General features: G+C 39.1%; 1 protein-coding gene across 1 annotated transcript in view; it reads left to right on the top strand.

Moving 5' to 3' along the window:
* The window catches only part of ctnnd2a (catenin (cadherin-associated protein), delta 2a), a 233462-nt gene that overhangs the window by 152711 nt on the left and 60225 nt on the right, over positions 1-20526 (top strand). The window contains exons 9-10 of the mRNA XM_053611859.1: positions 2533-2665; positions 9963-10176. Of these exons, the coding sequence (XP_053467834.1) occupies positions 2533-2665; positions 9963-10176 (347 nt within the window). The remainder of the gene's footprint in view (positions 1-2532; positions 2666-9962; positions 10177-20526) is intronic.

Raw genomic sequence — 20526 nt, forward strand, 5'->3', positions numbered from 1 at the left:
GAAGAGTTAGTGTGTGTCTGAAATAAATGAAGAGCTGGTGTGGGTCTATGTTAGATGAAGAGTTAGTGTGTGTCTGATATAAATGAAGAGTTAGTGTGTGTCTATGGTAAATGGAGTTGGTGTGTGTCTATGTTAGATGAAGAGTTAGTGTGTGTCTGATATAAATGAAGAGTTAGTGTGTGTCTATGGTAAATGAAGAGTTGGTGTGTGTCTATGTTAGATGAAGAGTTAGTGTGTGTCTGATATAAATGAAGAGTTGGTGTGTGTCTATGTTAGATGAAGAGTTAGTGTGTGTCTGATATAAATGAAGAGCTGGTGTGTGTCTATGTTAGATGAAGAGTTAGTGTGTGTCTGATATAAATGAAGAGTTAGTGTGTGTCTATGGTAAATGAAGAGTTGGTGTGTGTCTATGTTAGATGAAGAGTTAGTGTGTGTCTGATATAAATGAAGAGTTAGTGTGTGTCTATGGTAAATGAAGAGCTGGTGTGTGTCTATGTTAGATGAAGAGTTAGTGTGTGTCTGATATAAATGAAGAGTTAGTGTGTGTCTATGGTAAATGAAGAGTTGGTGTGTGTCTATGTTAGATGAAGAGTTAGTGTGTGTCTGAAATAAATGAAGAGCTGGTGTGGGTCTATGTTAGATGAAGAGTTAGTGTGTGTCTGATATAAATGAAGAGTTAGTGTGTGTCTATGGTAAATGGAGTTGGTGTGTGTCTATGTTAGATGAAGAGTTAGTGTGTGTCTGATATAAATGAAGAGTTAGTGTGTGTCTATGTTAGATGAAGAGTTAGTGTGTGTCTGATATAAATGAAGAGTTAGTGTGTGTCTATGGTAAATGAAGAGTTGGTGTGTGTCTATGTTAGATGAAGAGTTAGTGTGTGTCTGATATAAATGAAGAGTTGGTGTGTGTCTATGTTAGATGAAGAGTTAGTGTGTGTCTGATATAAATGAAGAGCTGGTGTGTGTCTATGTTAGATGAAGAGTTAGTGTGTGTCTGATATAAATGAAGAGTTAGTGTGTGTCTATGGTAAATGAAGAGTTGGTGTGTGTCTATGTTAGATGAAGAGTTAGTGTGTGTCTGATATAAATGAAGAGCTGGTGTGTGTCTATGTTAGATGAAGAGTTAGTGTGTGTCTGATATAAATGAAGAGTTAGTGTGTGTCTATGGTAAATGAAGAGTTGGTGTGTGTCTATGTTAGATGAAGAGTTAGTGTGTGTCTGATATAAATGAAGAGTTAGTGTGTGTCTATGGTAAATGAAGAGTTGGTGTGTGTCTATGTTAGATGAAGAGTTAGTGTGTGTCTGATATAAATGAAGAGCTGGTGTGTGTCTATGATAGCCGAGGCACTTTTTCACTGTTTACTTGTGATTTTGTCATTTTCAGCTCTCTATGAGCTTTGCCTAAATATTTACAAATAAATAGATAAATGAGTCTCATTGTGAGGAAAAGTATTATATAGCAGATGTGTTTTTAAAACAGCGAAAAACTAGTTTTGCAACGTTTCCTTATAACCTTCTTATGTATGTTATGGAATGTACGGCTTGCGTTCCGCACTGTAGCCGCATCGCTGTACGGTTTGTTCTGTAAACAGGACAGAATCATACACGCTGCCCTGGTTCTCCAGCTGTCCCGGTTCTGTCATGTTAGTGTGTCACTGGACTATTTTACAACATTTAGCACAGCAGCGCTTGTTGAACCCACAACCAGCATTACCCCCACCCTCAGGGTGTACAGATGCCGTGTTAGCATGATCATGATTGGCATTCAATTTCCGAGCCTTGCTCCATCCCTGCTTTAATTAACCAAGAAGCCACAGACCTTATCTTATCTTTTTCAGATTGTTTTCATTCAGCATGATCGGCGCTGGGTTGTCAGAGTCAGATCCTCGACTTTAAGAGCTGGCTGATCTTTATCTGCTCCGGAGAATCTGTCTATATGGGCTTTAAGTCCCCGGACATTCTGTGTTTAACTCCAGGTTCGCTCAATAGCTCTCAGATGTTTATCTCTAACCGATAAGATTTATTTAGATGCATCGATTTGCGATGGGGAACCGTTTTATGAGGGAACCTCAACCTGTACTTTTCTCTCATTTATTCTGTAACTGTCTCATCTCAGTTCCAGACCATCTGTATATAATAATCTACATATTAATTATAGAATAATAATTATAATCAGTGATGCTAATAAACAGAACTCTACCAATATTAGCTTAAATGTCTTTTAATGTTTATTCTTTTAGTTTTGTTACTTTTCCTTATTTTTGGATAGAGTGATTGTGTTTTCTTGAATACTAGTTTATTTATGACTTATTTACGCCTTTTGGTAGCGTTTACATGTTTATAGCCTGAGCGGTGGGTTATTGTAAGCATGTATTTTTTATGGCTTTCCGGGGTAAATGGAAAACACATCAATATATGTTTCAATTTTGTAATATATAATGAAAGCACCATCCATTTAGGGTGACTATAATGAGTTGTGGAAGTAATAAAAGACAATTTGAGACCTATTAAATGTCTTTCTCTGTGTCTGTAGGGAATTTGGTTGGCGAGATCCTGAACTGCCTGAAGTCATCCAGATGTTGCAGCATCAGTTCCCCTCAGTTCAATCCAATGCTGCCGCATACCTGCAGCACCTGTGTTTCGGGGACAACAAGATTAAAGCTGAGGTAAGCGACAATTCTACAAGTCCGGACAAAAGCTTCTTTCTTTTCACACAGAAAACATTAAATGGCTCATTATACTTCGTGAGAGAGCTGAGCGAAAGAAAAGAATTTGGAAAGCCTTGAACTTTTATAGTCTTCCAGAACAGCAGTCCATCAAACAAAGGGGCGGGGCAGTAAACAGCACGGTGTGAGATGTGAAAGTTTTATCGTTGTCTGTTCAAATAAATGCATTGTAGATAGATTGCATTGAGATGAGGATGCTGCCATCTGTTTTTGTTGTGGTATTGCATTAGTATTCACTCCCTTGGGTCAATACTTGGTCGAACCATCACGTACAGCTGCAAGTCGTCTGGGATATGTCTCTATTAGCTTTGCACATCTGGACTATAATATTTTTGCCCATTTTTCTTGGCAAAACCGCTTAAAAATCTGTACGTTTGGACGAAGACCGTTGTTAGTGACACAGATTCTCAATCAGATTGAGGTCTGGGCTTCAACTCTAATACATTCAGATTCTTGGTTTTGAATTCCTCCAGTATACGAATGTAGCAGTACGTTTAAGGTTGTTGTCCTGTTGGAAGGTGAAGCTCCGCCCCAGTCTCAAGTTTCTTGCAGACTGGACCAGGTTTTCTTCTAGGATCACCCTGTATTTGTCTCTCCTTCAACTATGACCAGTTTCCCAGTCTCAGCATTCCCACAATATGACACTACCACCACCATGCTTCACAGTATACATAAATAGACAGATGATCAAGAGGTCAAGAGATGCTTCTAAAAATGTTTTTAAATACAATCTAAACATAAATAAATAAAGACTTCACTGTGTATTCTGATGATAAAATATGTGAAATGTTAAATGCTTGTTTCAACTACTGATGTAAAACTTGTAAAAAAAAAATTATATATATATATATATATATATATATATATATATATATATATATATATATATATATATATATATATATATAAAATATTGAGACTTTGTCTTCAAATGGTGGAAACAAGTTTCGGCAAAATTCCTACCTACCCTCCAGTTGTATTAAATCATACTTCAGGTGCTAATTTAATCTATTTGCATTGACTCCGCCCTCTATTTTGCCTCTCTTAGGTAAAAAGACCCCAAAATGACATATTCATTAAGATATACATGCAAAAATTTTGTGGGTTTTTTTTCACAATATTCCAGAAACCCTGTTAGTAAGTCAGTGCAGATATTTTTGGCAGTTTTTAAACTCATAAATGTTTAATAAATGAGGGCCAAGGTGTGTACATGAGTGCACCAAGCCGTTCTTTGGATAAAAATATTAGGCTCAGTGTAAATCAGCTTTTACAATTTCTTAATGTTCTTTTAGCAGTGTTAATTCAAATATGTTTTGGAAAGCCTTTGACATGAAGCTTTTTATACATTACACGAGCTCTTGAACTCCTGTGGGAACTCTTCGTTCGCCGTATTGACCTCCTTTGTTCTACAAAATGAATTCTTACACAAGTCATCAGCAAGATAATTCAGCCCTTTATTGAAATCTGATGCAGTATCTCCACGGCTGGATTTCCCAGCCGTAAGTTTTCGTAATTTTAAAGAGGAGGGGTTTTGGGTTTTTTTTCTGTATAGCCAGACAAATAATAAAAAGAAATAACGATGTATTGACATCCATTCCACATGAAGCAGCTCAGTAATTGTGTCTCAGAGGCTTAAAGGAGGCTGATGGAAATTAAATTATGGGGAATAAATTCAAAGGAAGTTAAAAAAAAAAAAAGAGCCAGAGAGAACAGCAGACAAACCTCTGAATGTTGTTTAATGAAAAAAACAGTGAGCTAAAAATTCATTTAGTTTCCGATGAGCACCGCTCGCGTCGTTCCTCTGTGCTGTCGTATTCATTAAGTTGCCAAAATTCTGTTTGCTCTGATTTGTGTAGCAATTTTACAAGATGCAGAAATGAACCTTTCTGCATGAAACGCTTGAATGGATTGTGAATGTTTTATTAATGAAGGTTAGCTCTGAAAAACAACAAGCATTCATTAAATGCGCTTTCAAACATTTTTGCTTTTATTCGAAGTGACTTACAAAATCCAAATCCTAGAACGTTTCAGAAGTGCTAATCGGACCAGACAGTCAGATGTCTAGCCCAGTCATGACAATCCAATCCGTGACCTTCTCCACAACATGTACATCCACAACTGCTTTGAGACAATGTCTATTGTAAAAAGCGCTATACAAATAAAATTGAATTGAATTGAATTGAATGTACATTATTTAAAATTAAAAAAATAAAGTCTGTTTTATTTAAAAAAAATTTTTAAATGGTTGTGTGTAGATTCGGAGAGTGTTTCCCTTTTCCCTGGGAAAAGGTTCCAGATCGGACCTATTTAGATATTTAAACCATTAAACCACCCAAAGAACCCTAAAGAAAGCATTTTCTACTGATAATTTGCTGGTCCTTAATCTGGATCCGTTCCATACAAAATGCTTGGTTCCAGCACCAAGATTCTGCTGGTCTGGAACCAAGAACCGGTGATGTCATGAGTCTTGAAGGTGGCGATGTTTCACCACAACCTGAGCAGTTGTTTTTTTTTTTAATGTAATTAAAATAATACAAAAACAGTTTAGTGAGATCTAAACATTCTCATCCATGACCTTCTGGTCACCACCACAACATTCTTAAAAAAAAAAATGGTTCTTTAAAAAATGGTTCTTTATGTTTCTGTGTGCATTCTGTGTGTGTGGATGTGTTTGCCCCTCAGGAAAGGTTCCTGTTTAGAAACAACAAACTTTTCCACAATCTTTTGGCCATACAGTATACATTATAATCTCCCTTAACATTAGGAGGACTTAGTTGTCCATCAAACGAGGGGGAGGGGCAGTAAACATCAAAGTGTGAGGTGAAAGTTTCATTTTAGAGTGTAGAATGGGTGAATGTGACACTGCAGTGGCGTTGAATGCATCGGTACTCAAGACTGCCAGGACTTGCTGAGATCGTGTCAAAACTCGAGTCCAAATGAAAGCGAGAGAGCCAAGGTCATGTGATGTAACCTGACAGATGACAACCAGGGCTTTGTATTTATAGATAAAATATTATTCATTGAAAATTCTTCTCTTTATTTAGGGCCTCAGGCTAGCCGTTCCAAACTTTGTAGTAGGTAAGATTAGCACAATTTTGGACCAAATTCAGCGGTGTATTTTTAAAAACCACGCCCACTGGGTTATATCTGGTGGTGAAAATAGCACCTAGATGAACGAAGGGGGGGAACGCTGTTTTATGTCCAACCAAATTCTAACTATATTAGACATATTAATAAGATGAAGCCAGAGTCTATAGACTGCTGCTTTATCATCCATGCATTGGCGGTGTTTATTTACTTTAATGTAGCTTCAATCACACGTAAAGTGAAATGGTCGCAATGGGACGCAATAGTGCATTTACCAAGACGATAAGCCGTCTCTACAGTACAATTTCATTACTGTTTGTTTGTTTATTTATTTATTTATTTATTTATTTATGGTTGTAGTTTCTTAATAGGAATAGTAGATTTTATCGTAGATTATTTTTCTCGATGAAATAAACTGATAAGCGCTTTAAAGTGAAATGAACTGAGTGAAGAATTATTTGGTTATTAGTGCAGTGTGAATTCTGGGGTCTGTGCGATGTCCCTGCGTTCGGTGTGTTCACAGCTCGCTTACAGAGAATAAGATAGTAGAAGAAACACTAATAATATCAATATAAATATATAAATGTGTTAATACATGGAGTCAATACATTTGCACCAGCTGTAGCATGTCATTGCGTGGTGTGTGTGTGTGTGTGTGTGTGTGTGTGTGTGGCCAGGTGGTGGAATAGAAGAGTTAATTACATGTGACAGCGGCACAGCAGATGGTTGTGGAGCTCTGGACAGGTTATTTCACGACTGCCATTCATTTCCCAGAATGCACACTTACACAGGCTCGTTCACATTATGCACAACGGATGGTGAAAAATGACACGGTGCTGCATCGGTCTGTCGAGACCCGTTCAGAGGCAGCGTGGAAATGTCGTTCTCCAGATCTGGCCTGTTATATGATACCCGCCGGGGTACACTGTGACCTCAGGGTCCTAGTGCCTCCTTGGTTAGTTTGTACGGCCACCTGATTTATACCACAGCTCTGTGGAATTCTTGCGTGTAATCATCGATATGGTGACGTTTGTGGGGTTTTTTTTTTTCTTCAAATCTTTAAATGTCTCCGGTAAAATACTGCTTGCATAATAATCCGAAGGAGACGGATGAAGAGTCGAGCCTACATAATGTACCCACATAATGTATATGGCAAGTATAAAATACACAATCGTATCAAAATATGGACTATATGACACTGGTGTCGATGCGTATGACCTTTATTATCAGCTACCTGGTCAGAAACAGAAGAAACATTCCTGAGCCTGCAGCCGAGCGCTATTTCTAAAGGGGGTCCTTATTTCCCTTACTTTCCACCTCCCCCACTTTATCTCTGTCTGGCTTAAGTTCAGCTTCATCAGCCGTTTTTTGGCAGGAAATCTAATCCATCGATTTCCTTTTGTGTGTGTGTGTGTGTGTGTGTGTGTGTGTGTGTGTGTGTGTGTGTGTGTGATCTGTAACTCCGAACCGAGCCGGAAAAACTTCTGTGTCTCTAATTGAACATCTTGGAGTCTGTGATTCATCCAGACCATGCACTCGCTAACCTTTATTACATTTATTTCATGAACTGGCTGCATTGAGGTGGAACAAAATATTCACCAAAACAAAATGGCTGCCAGTGGCTGACCCGTGTTCTCAGCGGAACATGCCGTAATCAGACTTGTTTCCACTCTTGCAATCAGACTGCTTTAGCTTGACTTTTATTCTCTGTTCCAATCTAATTCATCTGTTGCGCCAGAGCAGTTGGAGATCGTCCGTCGTGCCACTGACACTTTCATCCTTTTGTTACACCGTGCACAAAAGCGAACTTTTCTCCTCTCCGAAGTGGCGCTCTCAGTGAGTGGCCGAGTTCTAGACGACCCTTTGTCTCTTGATGCATGCTAATTGGAAGAAATCAGATTACTTTTAAAGCTCAGAATGGCCTCAACTAGGGATAGATTGGATTTTTTTTCTTTTTAAATAAATCCTCAGAATGCTGTAGCATAGATAGAGAAAACATTCATCACTATGGAGACAAGGTTTTTACTCACAATTCTGCTGTGAAAATAATGTTATTCTCTTGGACTCCTGGATCTTGAGCTTGAGGTCCTGTCTGTGTGGAGTTTTACATGTTCCTCGTGTCTGCGTGGGTTTCCTCCGGGTTCTCCGGGATTGGCTCTGGAATCACCACCACCCCGACCAGCGTAAAATTGGTTTATTTTTCTGCCAACGTTTTGCAGACATGATGATGAAACGTATCCGTACACAACAGCCGATACAAAACCATGCAACTGTGCAAGCTTGTAAGGTCATGAAATATGATTTCATCATCACGGAACCCTCACAAAGTCGTCTACGCAGTTAGCGCGCTGCAGCCTGAACTGCATGGGGAATGACCCGACTGGGGAATGACCAGACGGAATGACTGGTACTGGCTCATCCAAGTCAACTTCATCACCTTCATCTACACACTTAAAAACATGGTTCCTCCAGGGTTCTTCGTATGTTTAACAATCCTGGGTTTCTAATAGAGTTCTACCTTTCTATTATGTCAAATATTGGAGATTTTTTGAATCTCTTTTTTTATTTATGATTATTGCTCTCATGATGAAGCAGGTGATGCTTCATTATGTGGCCTTCAAAACTACAAAACATCATCAAACCTCATTAGATCACTAATTTCCACTTTCTTTAAGACCACCTCTTCCAGAAGCTCCACTTAAACGCATGTATGCCTTCATTCCACTCAAACGCCTTGCTTTAACTCCTGTAAGTATATGCCGAGTGCTCTTGACGTATATTAACGTAAGCGAGAAGAGGAACTCTGAAGTGCTGTGAGAATTATAGAACATGTCGGACTTGTTTATCCGCTCGTTTCAGGAAGCTGCGGAGGCCTGAAGAGAGTAAATAAGCGAGAAAGTAGGAGTTAGGTGTCAGTCATTGTGATTTCGAGCGGCGTTCTCTCAGGCACACTTGGCACTCTGTAGCCGCCTTTTTAATGAACTTGGCTTGCTTTAATTGATTGATGCAGAACACAAAGACGCTGTTGACTGAGACTTAGTCACGCTGTTTGTTCTCACAAGGATGATTCAGAAGCTGATCCCTGATGCTTTCAGGTTCATGACTGGGTTTGAGGAAATGCTTCTGGTTATTAAAATGTTTCTTCTATATATAACGTTTGCTTTGATTTGTCATTGGAATGAAAATCCTGATGGACTATGAGCTCTGGGATATACTTTTTAATTCATAATTGTATTTATCTATCTATTTATTCATTTAATTTTGAATTTCAATAAATAAATTTCAAATAATTGTGTAGCTGCAAAAAAAAAAGAAGTGAGTTTGGAATTTTTATTTGAGATTTATTTATATTATAAATTTTGTTATTTCAATTATAGGCAGATACATAAATCTTCATTAAAACTTTTCCATTTTTATATATATATATATATATATATATATATATATATATATATATATATATATATATATATATAAAAATAATATAAAAATATCAATGTAAATAATGTTTCATTCCCACTTGATTTTCCTTATTTCCATCATTTCAAAGTCTGTATCAGTAAATATTATTTCATTTAATAAAAAAAAAAAAAATGAAACACAAACACAGGGAAAAAAATGTATATATATTGTTTATTCTTTTTGTTTATTATTCACATAATCATTGAAAAATTACATTCATTTTTTTGAACATGGCAGTAACTGACTGGACCACTTTTACTGTTAAAAATAATAATAATAATAATAATAATAATAATAATAATAATAATAATAATAATAATGTTTAAACGTAAAAGATTTAGAATCTGTACTATTGACAGCATTGAAATACACTTTTCCGTTTGTAATTTCTTATCTAGCTGAACTCAAGTTGTTGTTGTTGTTGTTAAAAACATTGGTCTTTACGATTTTTTAAATAAATGTTTTCAAGACTCCAATCTTTTTTCGATTCAGTTTCACATCCAGAATATATTCAATATGAACGTAATCTTAATAGATTAACAATTAAACTACTGCAAACTCAAATAAGAGACATTTGACATCTAAAACCACTAGAACTGACTGTTAAACACCATTACGTAACCACCAGGAATGAGAAGAACCTTGTATGGGGTATCAGTAGCGATATGACGTTCTCTCTGTCCTTCAGATCCGGAGGCAGGGTGGTATCCCGTTGCTGGTGGACCTGCTGGATCATCGGATGGCGGAAGTGCACCGGAGCGCCTGCGGAGCTCTGAGGAACCTCGTCTATGGGAAAGCTAACGATGACAACAAGATTGCCCTGAAGAACTGCGGAGGAATCCCAGCTCTGGTGCGTCTGCTGAGGAAAACCTCGGACGTGGACATCCGGGAGCTGGTTACAGGTAAGACATGGTCTATGGTCTTCAACTTAGTCCTGATCTTTGGTGAAGTCTATTCTGGTGAGGGAAACATCAAGGTGAAAATCTGATATAAAATGACTTTGTGAATGTTATCCTACTTGGTAGACGCTTTGATATCTTATCTTTTAGAGAGATACTCACTGTTTAACGTTTAATAATGAATGAAATGGGCCTAGTTTGAGAGCTCTCAGCAGCCCTGCCAACAACCACACCCCCTCCCCGCCCCTTCTCAGCCAAGCAAATTGAACTCTTTGCATTGCTATGTCTCATTTGCTTTACTAACACTGTACTGATCAGCCAGCTGTAACTACAGCACAAAACCGGACAGTGAAGAACTGGTATATTTGTGTTTATTTTGTTTGTCCGTGTTGCTGTAAAAATGAGTATCGTGCCGTACAAACTTTCTGCTATTTCAATGGATTTCTATGGAGTTCATGCATCAGTCATGCTCATGTCTGGATTGAATTGGCCATAAAAGTCCAGCATTGACCACAGAAAATTCTTTATGATTACAATATCAGTTCTTAGATACAAATCTACAGTATCCATGTGAGATTATTATCCACTGAAGGACGGGTGAGACATTGAGCATGTTTTTGGGAAGTACATATCTTCAGGATATGTGTGTGGATAAAGCATAATGTGGAGCATCAGGTATTGCGGTCTTGTTTTGTGAGACTTGTGTGAGATATCAGTTGCTTTTACCCTAAAATGATCTGAAAATCTTACTTTAATCGACCACATCCTCTTCAAAACATGCCGAGTATCCTTATTCAGACTTAGACGTGACATTGTCTTTTAATAATCTCTAAACTCGCTTGTCTAATGACACATGTCCAACAAGTCTGGGTCTCCCACTTGAGGGTAAATTAACTCCATAACTGCATAATTCATCCACCAATGGACTGAAAGTGTTTAGCAAAAGTGCTTCGGAAATATCCATCCTGTCTTGGGTTAGTTCGCTCCTCTCGTGCTTCTGGTTCTCACTCCATGGAAGACAGAGGGATGGAGTATGATGAGATTATTGATCTTCTCTCACCGTGTGGCTTGTCAGGGTGAAACCTTCTCCTTGTAGGTCACAGGTCTGGTTGAGTTTACAGCAAAGAATGTTGGGAGTTATTGTTATTACTGGAGTCATGGGATACGTCATCAATGCAGTAAAACGGATCTACAGACTATGAGTACTAGAGCGTTCTTCAGTTTGTCCATCTTAAAGGTTCTATACAGAATCCTACAGAAGAGATTTTCCTATCAAAGAGTATTCCATGTAGAACTTATGAAAGAATTTAACTAGCCATAACCCTTAATGAAGGCTGACCTGATCAGTATATTATCATCCTTTTAGTATCAACCTTTTGCTCGCTATAGTGTGGCATTCTTTCACATACAGAATAGGAGAACTTCATCAAATGACACATTTAACCCTTAAACAGGCAATGTGCACCATGAGATACATACTCTTTAGTTTCTTATAGAGGGCATGAGAAAGAGTTTTTCTCAAAAATCTGCTAATATTAATTGTGAACGTTGTCTTAAGGTGCTAAAGAAGAACTCCAAAAAGTCATATCAAGTTGTTCTTGAGCACATTTTGAAGTGTGCATGTCCCCTGAGATGCATTGCCATATTGAAGGAGGCGCTAGCCTGCTATCTGGGGCAACTTGGGGTTCAGTGTCTTGCCCAAGGACACTTCGGCATGTGGAGACATGTGGGCCAGGAATCAAACCACCAACCCTACGATTAGTGCACAACCTGTTCTACCACCTGAGCCACGGCCACCCCAGAGAGCTTACAAAGCCTGTACAGGGTCTCACTGTCAATAGATATCAATCAGGAGAGGGGTGCAAGAACATTACAGAACATTCAGTGTGCCATGGAACACAGTGAAGACCATCATCAACAAGTAGAAAAATTGGAGCACCACAGCGACATCACCGAGAACAGGACGTCACTCCAAAATTTATGAAAGGACAAGACAAAAACTTACCAGGGAGTAAGCCAAGAGATCTACGGCAACATTAAAGGAGCTGCAGGAATTTCTGACAAAGTACTGATTACTCTCCGTACGTGACAACAGTCTCTAATATTCTTCACGTCTGGGCTATGAGGTAGGGAGGCTAGATGGAAACACTTTATCATAAAAAAGCTCAATCTAAACTCAACTAAATTACCCCAAACCATGTGACAAAATGTGTTATGGTCTGATGAAAGCAATTCCAAAAGCTAGAATAATTGCACATCACCAAAAGAACACCATCCCCATGGTGAAGCATGGTGGTGGCAGCATCATGCTTTAGGGCTGGTTTTCTTCAGGCAGAACTGGGGCTTTTATCAAGCTGGATCGAATCATGAATAGCTACAAATACCAGTCGGTTTTAGTGCAGAACACAAGATGAAAAGCAATTTCAACTTTCAGCACGACGACTACCCAAAGCACATGTCCAAATCAACAAAGCAACGGCTTCACCAAAAGAAGATCAATGTATTTGAATGACCTAGCCTGAGCCCAGACCTGAATCCAACTAAAGATCTGTGAGGTGACCTGAAGCGGGCTGTGCACAGGACACGCCCTCACAATCTGATGGATCTAGAAGGTTTTTATAAGAAAGCATGAGAAAATATTGCCAAGTCAAGATGTGCCATACAGGTAGACTCTTACCCAGAAAGATTGAGCGGTGTAATAAAATCAAAACATGCTTCAACAGAGTATTAAGTGTAGGGGTGTGCATACTTATGCGACCAAGTTATTGGTCACAAAATAAAATACAGGAATAGGGATGACTTTGACTTTTTTGTACCTTAATAGGGGTAACGTATCCTGGGAGATGCATTGGGGCAGTGGGGGCTTAGCGGTTAAGGCTCTGAGTTACTGATCAGAAGGTTGAGGGTTCAAGCCCTGGCGCTGCCAAGCTGCCACTGTTGGGCCCTTGAGTAAGACCCTTAACCCTTTCTGCTCCAGGGGTGCTGTATCATGGCTGACCCTGTGCTCTGACCCAATCTTCCTGGCATACTGGGATATGCAAAGAAAAGAATTTCACTGTGCTGTGACCAATAAAGACTCATTATACTTGTACAACTTATATCAAAAATTCCATTGGATACGTTTTACTTAAGTCCAAATGATATATAAAGTGACATGACATCATTTTTTGCTAATCATTTTCCACTCTTACCTGTTGAAGGGTTAATTAATACTGTACATTTTCCACCCATGTTCATGAAGCCACTGTGGCAGTTAGTGGAAACGAACAGCTTTATAGCAGATAGTGGATGGATTTGGCTACGCCAGAGAAGCCCGTAGCTGGCCTGCTAAATGCAGATTACCATATAAATTAAACTCCACGTTGCACAGCGTACTTAGAGTGGCCGCTGTCACTGTTTAATCAGCCGGCCGGGGACCCAGAGGATCCTCATCCTCTCTGCCTCTAATAAGCCAGTGAGTCAGAGTCACGCTTGGCCTGCCTTTGTAGAAACGTAAGAATTTAGGAACTGTTAACTGGAGAAAGGTTCCTGAAGATATAGTGGATTGCTGCTGGTTCTGGTTCTGTGGTGGAGCTGGGTTCCTTTTTAAGAGGAGTAAATGGGAGAAGATCACTTGCTTTGCTTTACTCTCTTCCTCCGAAGACAAGAGATTGAGAAATAGATTTGAATTCAGTGTAGTTTGGGTTACTGTTTATGATTATGGTTATGGATATACCTGTGATGACCCTGTCTGCATATGATTTGACCACTACAGTCGATTTATAGCTTGAGTTTTAGACAACAAAGTTAGCTTTAACACCAATATCTGAACTCTCTTTTTTCCTTCTAAATGTCGTGCAATTTTTGAACACTAAAATTCTACATGACCCCAGATTCCTATCTCAGTCCTTGGCCACAGGACAACACTGATAAATGTTTTATTACAGGGCAGTTGGTCAAGTTCTAAAGCACTCAACAACTTCGTTGTGGGTGCATTCAAAGCGCAAGGTCTTTTCCTGCATCTCAGAACAAACGCTCAGTTTCGAAAGAAAAGCCGCAGAACCTCAGGGGCTTGTGTTTGTCTGAGTTGTGTGCATCTTTTTTGTATGAGTCACACTTTAATTGATACACAGTGGCCACATGGAGCAGATGGAGTATTAGTCCACATTCAGGAAGGAAGCCGGTGGGAAACTCTGACAGATGAAAATCCCTCGAGAAGCAGCCGAACACTTTGGCACGTTTGAACTGTTTGGCTCTCATTACGGATCATTACCGTGTTGTGAAACCAAAGACTGTGGCTCTGTGGAGTAGAACCAGGAAGGGTCTGATTTCTCATTGTCAAGCAAATACGGTTCTGCTTCACTATGTCGCTCTGTGGTGGTTTGCAACAGCTTCCATGGTGAACCATTTTTAAAAGCCAATGGACAACCTTTGAAGGTTGTAGTTAGATTCCTACACCAAAAATTATATCCCTTTCAAAAAGTCATTTTAATGCAAGAACCATTTGCCATCCAAAGAACCCATGAGAAACCAATATAGTTAAAATCCAACACCTTAATGGTTATTTGTATTGTCCTTCTTGTGGTTTTGTGGTTTTGGGTGTCTCTTTGTAGAAGCTAGAACCTTTTAACCTACAGGTTCTTTGTATGTTTAAAGGCTCTGGATGAACCATTGTGTTCTAAGAGTGTAGTTCTGTAGACTCTTATAGACAAGAGAACTTTCTAGGTAGAATGCTAAAAGAGATGGTGTCCCTCTACAAGTAGCACTATTTCGGAAGCTAAGAACCCTTACCTAACCAAAGACTTTTAAGAATGTTGGGAAAATCCAGAATCCCTAAGTTTTCCAAGGCTAACCCTATGTGGAACCCCACAACAGAGTGTATGAGCCTATCAGAGACAGCACTCCATTTAGAACCACTTTGGAAAGCTAAGAACTATCCAAAGACCCCTTAAAGAACCATTTCTATTGATAGTGTTGCCCTGTAGTCTTAAAAAATGAAGGGTTCCCCAGTTTGTTTCTGTGGTAGAACCCTTGAACTTTCTATGCAGAACCCTACAAGAGAATGTTTCCTTTTATAAGTTGAATGCTGAAAGAAATCCAAAATTATGTCCATGGTTTTGTTGTTATGGGGAACCTTCAAAGTTCTATGTATTCTAGAGCAGAGTGTATTCTCATTCAGAGAAGGCACCAAGTAGAACCTCTTTAGAAAAGCTAAAATCACACAATCATATCCAGAACCCTTAAAGAACCCATTAAAACTCAAGTCTAGAACACTTAAGGGTTTAACAGTTTGATTCTAGGCGGGAACTGTTAAAGGTTCTGTGTAGAACCATACTACATCGGGTGTACCTTTCAGAAAAGTTTCCAAGTAGATCTGCTTCAGGAAGCTAACAAAGCTTAAATAACCAAAGTGTTCCTTCACAAAGGAAACACAATGATTGATTTACCAAAATGTTTTGCTTTGTTTTTAAAGTGTGCTTTTGAAAATGAATTTGTTGAAATGTTACTAAGATGTTTAATTAAAATAAAAAAGATCATCATGGCCATCACTTTGCACAGAAAGGGAGAGAACCTGGTCTTGCATCATCCCAACTCCTCCTCACACGTGGCCGGCTCCCGTGAATATAAGTCCTGAACCGTTCTTATTCAGAATGATTCAAAACGATGACTCACTCGAAACGTTCTTGATTTGTGACCCTGTTGAATTCGTGTTCATTGTTCGTTTGAAAGAATGCATTATGAATTCCAGGGTTTTCTAAACGAATCACTTAACAGCTTTAGTCATGAAAAATGCACGCCCTCGTTTCCCTCTCCTACAATCCATTTCCTGAATAAGGCAATAAAAGGCAACAACAAAATATTCTGCAGCAGGATGAGCATGAGCATGTGCACTTAATAAAACATGGCCGCCGTAAAGTGGTGAGCTGCCACTGGTGTTAGATGAATGCACTCATTTTAGCCTATTCTGTATGCAGACGGTCAAAGAGCCGCCAGTTGGTCTGCAAATCGGAGACATCCTCATTAAACCTCGAATTTGTCACGAGGCTCTGTGCTTCTCTGCAGCCATGAGGTGTGATTATCGCCACTTAGAGTACTTAGAGTAAGGTCTCTCACTCGTTCACAATCTCGCACTCGTCGATTAGAGGCTCTTTATTCCACAGTCGAGTGTTTATTTCTCAAACTGCTTTCTTTTATTCATTGTCTACGTTTACATGAACAGCAGTAATCTAATTATTGACCTTATTCTGAATAAGAAAATATTGTGATTAAGGTGTTTACATGAGTCGCTTTTAGAATACTCCTTTCATGTACCCGTTTTACATGCTATAGAACATAATTAGATTAACGGCACAAGTCATTACGTCACCGTGCCACGCCTTCCGACGTCCCTCCAGAATTTCACGTATCAACATACAGTTCGTCTTTGTTATGGTACCGTATACAGTTTTGGGTGTTTTTATTTCATTTTTTTTACGAGCACTTTAAGTGCAGTTAATTATTTGTCATGCTGTACATGTAAATAGACTGCTTGAAGCCGTGGGCTGCGTCCCAAACTGCGTACTTACCATCTATATAGTAGCCGAGATACATGTATTTTTCCCCACTACAGGCTTATAGTAGGCAAGTATGAGGTTTGGGACACAGCTGTGCTCTCTTGTTCGCCGTAAAATGTTGAGCACTGCCGTGTGTGTACGTGTCCTGTCGCAAAATGGGACGAAATACGCTGATAGATTTCACTTTTAAAACATTAAAAATACATTTGTTGTTCAGTAATGTAGTCAAGTCGCTTACCTTCAAGTCCAAGTCCAAAGTACCTCAACTGCTACTCAAGCCTGAAGTCCTCAGCAGGGTCTCAGGGTCTTTCAAGGAAGCAATTTCCAATCCAAAGCTCATAAGCTCAATTCAAGTCCCAGTCTCAAGCTCAAGTCCAAGTCAAATCCTGAAATTCTTATCTCATAAGTTTAAGTCAAGTCCAAGCCTCATTTCCAAGTTCATGTCCAGGTCAGATAATGTACTTGGACTTAAGCTTAAGACTTGTATTTGAGACTTTTATTGCCCAGGCTCCAATGTTGAGTTGTCAAGTATCAAGTTTAAGTCTCAAGCTCAAGTCCAAGTTCAGTTGTCAAGTTTATTTTTAAAGCCCTGGTCTCATAAGTTTAAGTTGAATCCTCAAGTTCAAGTCAAGTCATAATTCAAACTGTCATAAGCTCAAGTCAAAGTCAAATTTCAAGACTTTACTTGGACTTGAGCTTGCGACTTGGACCTGAAACTTTTATTGCCATTGTTTTATAAGTTCTAAGTTGAGTCTTAGTCTAAGTCTCAATCTCAACTCCAAGTTGAAGCTCCAAGTCCAACTCTTATAAGTTGAATCTGAGTCCTGAAGTTCAAATCTCAAGTCCAACTCTCGTAAGTTAGGTTTAGTCCTTAAGTCCAAGATGAATACTTTACTTGGATCTTAGCTTGAGATTTGGATTTGAGACATTTATTGCTATGTTTTCTAAGTTCCACTCAAGTTCAAGCAGCAAGTTCAAATCCAAATTGAGTCTCTAGTTTCATAAGTTGAGTCCTCAAGTCCAAGTTACATCTCAAGTCTAAGTCTCAAGTCCAAGTCTTGGTCAAGACTTGGATTTGAGACTTTTTTCCCCCAGTCTCCCAAGTTTAATTCAAGTTGAATTAAGTCATCTTTCAAGTAAAAGTTGAGACTGCCAGTCCAAGTCTCATAAGTTCACATCAAGGTGAGTCCTGAAGTCTAAGTCAAAGGCTTAACTTGCACTTGAGCTTGAATTTTTGGGCCAAGTCTCAAGTCAAGTTGAATTATGAAGTCCATGTAAGTCTCAAGTTTAAATTTCAAGTCACGTAAGTTTAAGTCTAAGTCTCAGGTCCAAGTCTTTAGTCTTTAAATTCCAAGTCTCATAAACTCGTCAAGTGTGGTCCTCATGTACATCAAAGTCTCAATGTTGACGTGAAATTTGGACACTATTGCCAAGTCTCATAAGCTCAAGTCAGCTCAAGTTTAAGTCTCAGACTCAAGTCTGTATTTCACAGTGAACTGAATACACCTTAACTGTTGTTGTATGTAAATATAAAATGGTGTTTAATGCACAGGGTGACCAAAATTTCACACAGTGACACAATATGAAGGGTAATTAGACTTGTGAATAGACATGTGTGACTATATACAGATATAATACCTGGTTTGTTAAACACTGTGACCTACTTTAGAGAACTCCAGAACCACAACAGGCTGAGAATAATCCTCTTACTGATTAAATCAGATTTCTGCAATTTCGTTGTATTTCATTGTACCAGCACAGCGGTAGTTCAGTGCTTAAGATGTTGGTCTACTGTTCAGAAGGTCGTGAGTATAAACCCCAGCACTGCCAAGCTGCCAGTCTTTGGGCCCTTGAGCAAGGCCCTTCAAACTCAATTGCTCAGATGTATGAATGAGATAAATGTAAGTCGCTCTGGATGAGTGCGTCTGCCAAATACCGTAAATGTAATTTAACGCCAAAAGTTGTTCTCAGACACTGAAAATAGTTATTGTGCTGTATAGATTTATCATATTGTGAAATCAGTCCATCAGAGCTCGGAATAAAAATGTCGTTCTTGGTGGTTTCTTTACAGACAAAAAAAACATCATGGCCTCCCTGTGTGGAGTCGTGCTGTGTGTTGTGTCTAACGTCCCTTATTCACAAACTCATCACCAGCAAGAACGCAAAAAAATAAGGTCTTTCTACCGGCAACTGCAATCAGGCAGGGGCAATTTCCCAGCAAGTGGGATTAAAGTGTGTGCCTGTGAGTGTGCGTGTGAGTGTGCGCGAGTGTGTGATTGTGTGTGAGGGTGAGCTGCCAAGGTCATCTTCATCAGTCCTACAGCCTCCTTGCCCTCATCTCTATGACTCATGTAAGAGTGGGTGCTTCAAGTGCACAGACAGACAGACAGACAGACAGAGAGAGAGAGAGAGAGAGAGAGAGAGAGAGAGAGATTTTAAAAGTGCAGAAAAAAAGAGGAACGTCTGCATTTATCACCCAATTTGGCAAACAAAAATATATGTATATATATAAATTAAAATTATTATTCAATAGTCATAAAAATAAAATTTTAACAATTTGTTAAAGGTAAAGCCTTAACTTTAACGTAAGGGAGAAATGGAAATTAGATGTAACTATAAATGGATAAAAAGTGTGATGAGTGATGAATGAAATTGTTAGCGTTGGGATATTGCTGTGGTATAAGAGGAATAAAACACATGGAAATGGTAACAGTAATGCACTGCTTCATCGCATGCCGTCTACGAAAGCAATCTGCCGACGATGAATGATGCGTTGTATGTTTTATCCATTTATAGTTACATTTAATGTCAGGTTTCTGAAACAAGTCAGTTCCTGTTCTCGCTTATGCTATAGCAGCCGTAAACAGTCGTTCCCTCACCTACCTCTTCTCTCTCTCTCTCTCTCTCTCTCTCTCTCTCTCACACACACTCTCTCTTTCTTTCTCTCTTTCTCTCTCACTCTCTCTCTCTTTCTCTCTCTTTCTTTCTCTCTCTCTCTCACTCTCTCTCTCTTTCTTTCTCTTTATATCTCACTCTCTCTTTCTTTCTCTCTCTCTCACACTCTCTCTTTCTCTCTTTCTCTCTCACTCTCTCTCACTCTCTCTTTCTTTCTTTCTTTCTCACTCTCTCTCTTTCTCTCTCATTCTTTCTCTCTCTCTTTCTCTCTCTCTCTTTTTTCTCTCTGCCTCTTTCTCTCTCACTCTCTCTCTCTCTCTCTCTCTCTCTCTCTCTCTCAGTTAAGAAGACCAAAAAACAGAGAAACCGCAAGAACGTAAACTTCTCTGTCCTGAAGATGTCATAAAGCTTAAAGTTACAGTTTTTACCTCTGACTCTAACAACGTCTTGACACTGGAGACCCCTTCCTTACAGAAAACGTCACCATATCACTGATTACATGTGTTTTATTCCTCACGTAATAAGCTGGACTGTCTCACTGATTTCTCATTCTGATTATACATTAATATCTGGAACAAGGCAAAATATTATGCGTTGATGAACTGTGCAGATGTTTGAACTGTGCAGATGTTTGAACTTGAGCGTTTCCTTCTTCTGGGTTGCAGTAGCAGCGTGTAGAGCACAACACGGTGTGTGTTTTTCTGCCAGCGGCGTTGTTTTTTCACACTCGATGAATCACTGATGGTGTTAGGTTTGATTTGACAGTGAATATTGGCAAGTGCCAATTTATTTCTACTTTTTAAATCATAACTCCCGACTACATAGTGCACAGACGTTACTGTTAAAAAGCCAGACTTTCACATCTCTCGCCTTGGGGAGGAATGAAAATAACTCCTGTGCATCTGTGACAGTACAGCACCCCTGC

Source organism: Ictalurus furcatus, chromosome 23 (genome assembly GCF_023375685.1).
Source record: "Ictalurus furcatus strain D&B chromosome 23, Billie_1.0, whole genome shotgun sequence".
In the NCBI taxonomy this organism is placed as follows: Eukaryota; Metazoa; Chordata; class Actinopteri; order Siluriformes; family Ictaluridae; genus Ictalurus; species Ictalurus furcatus.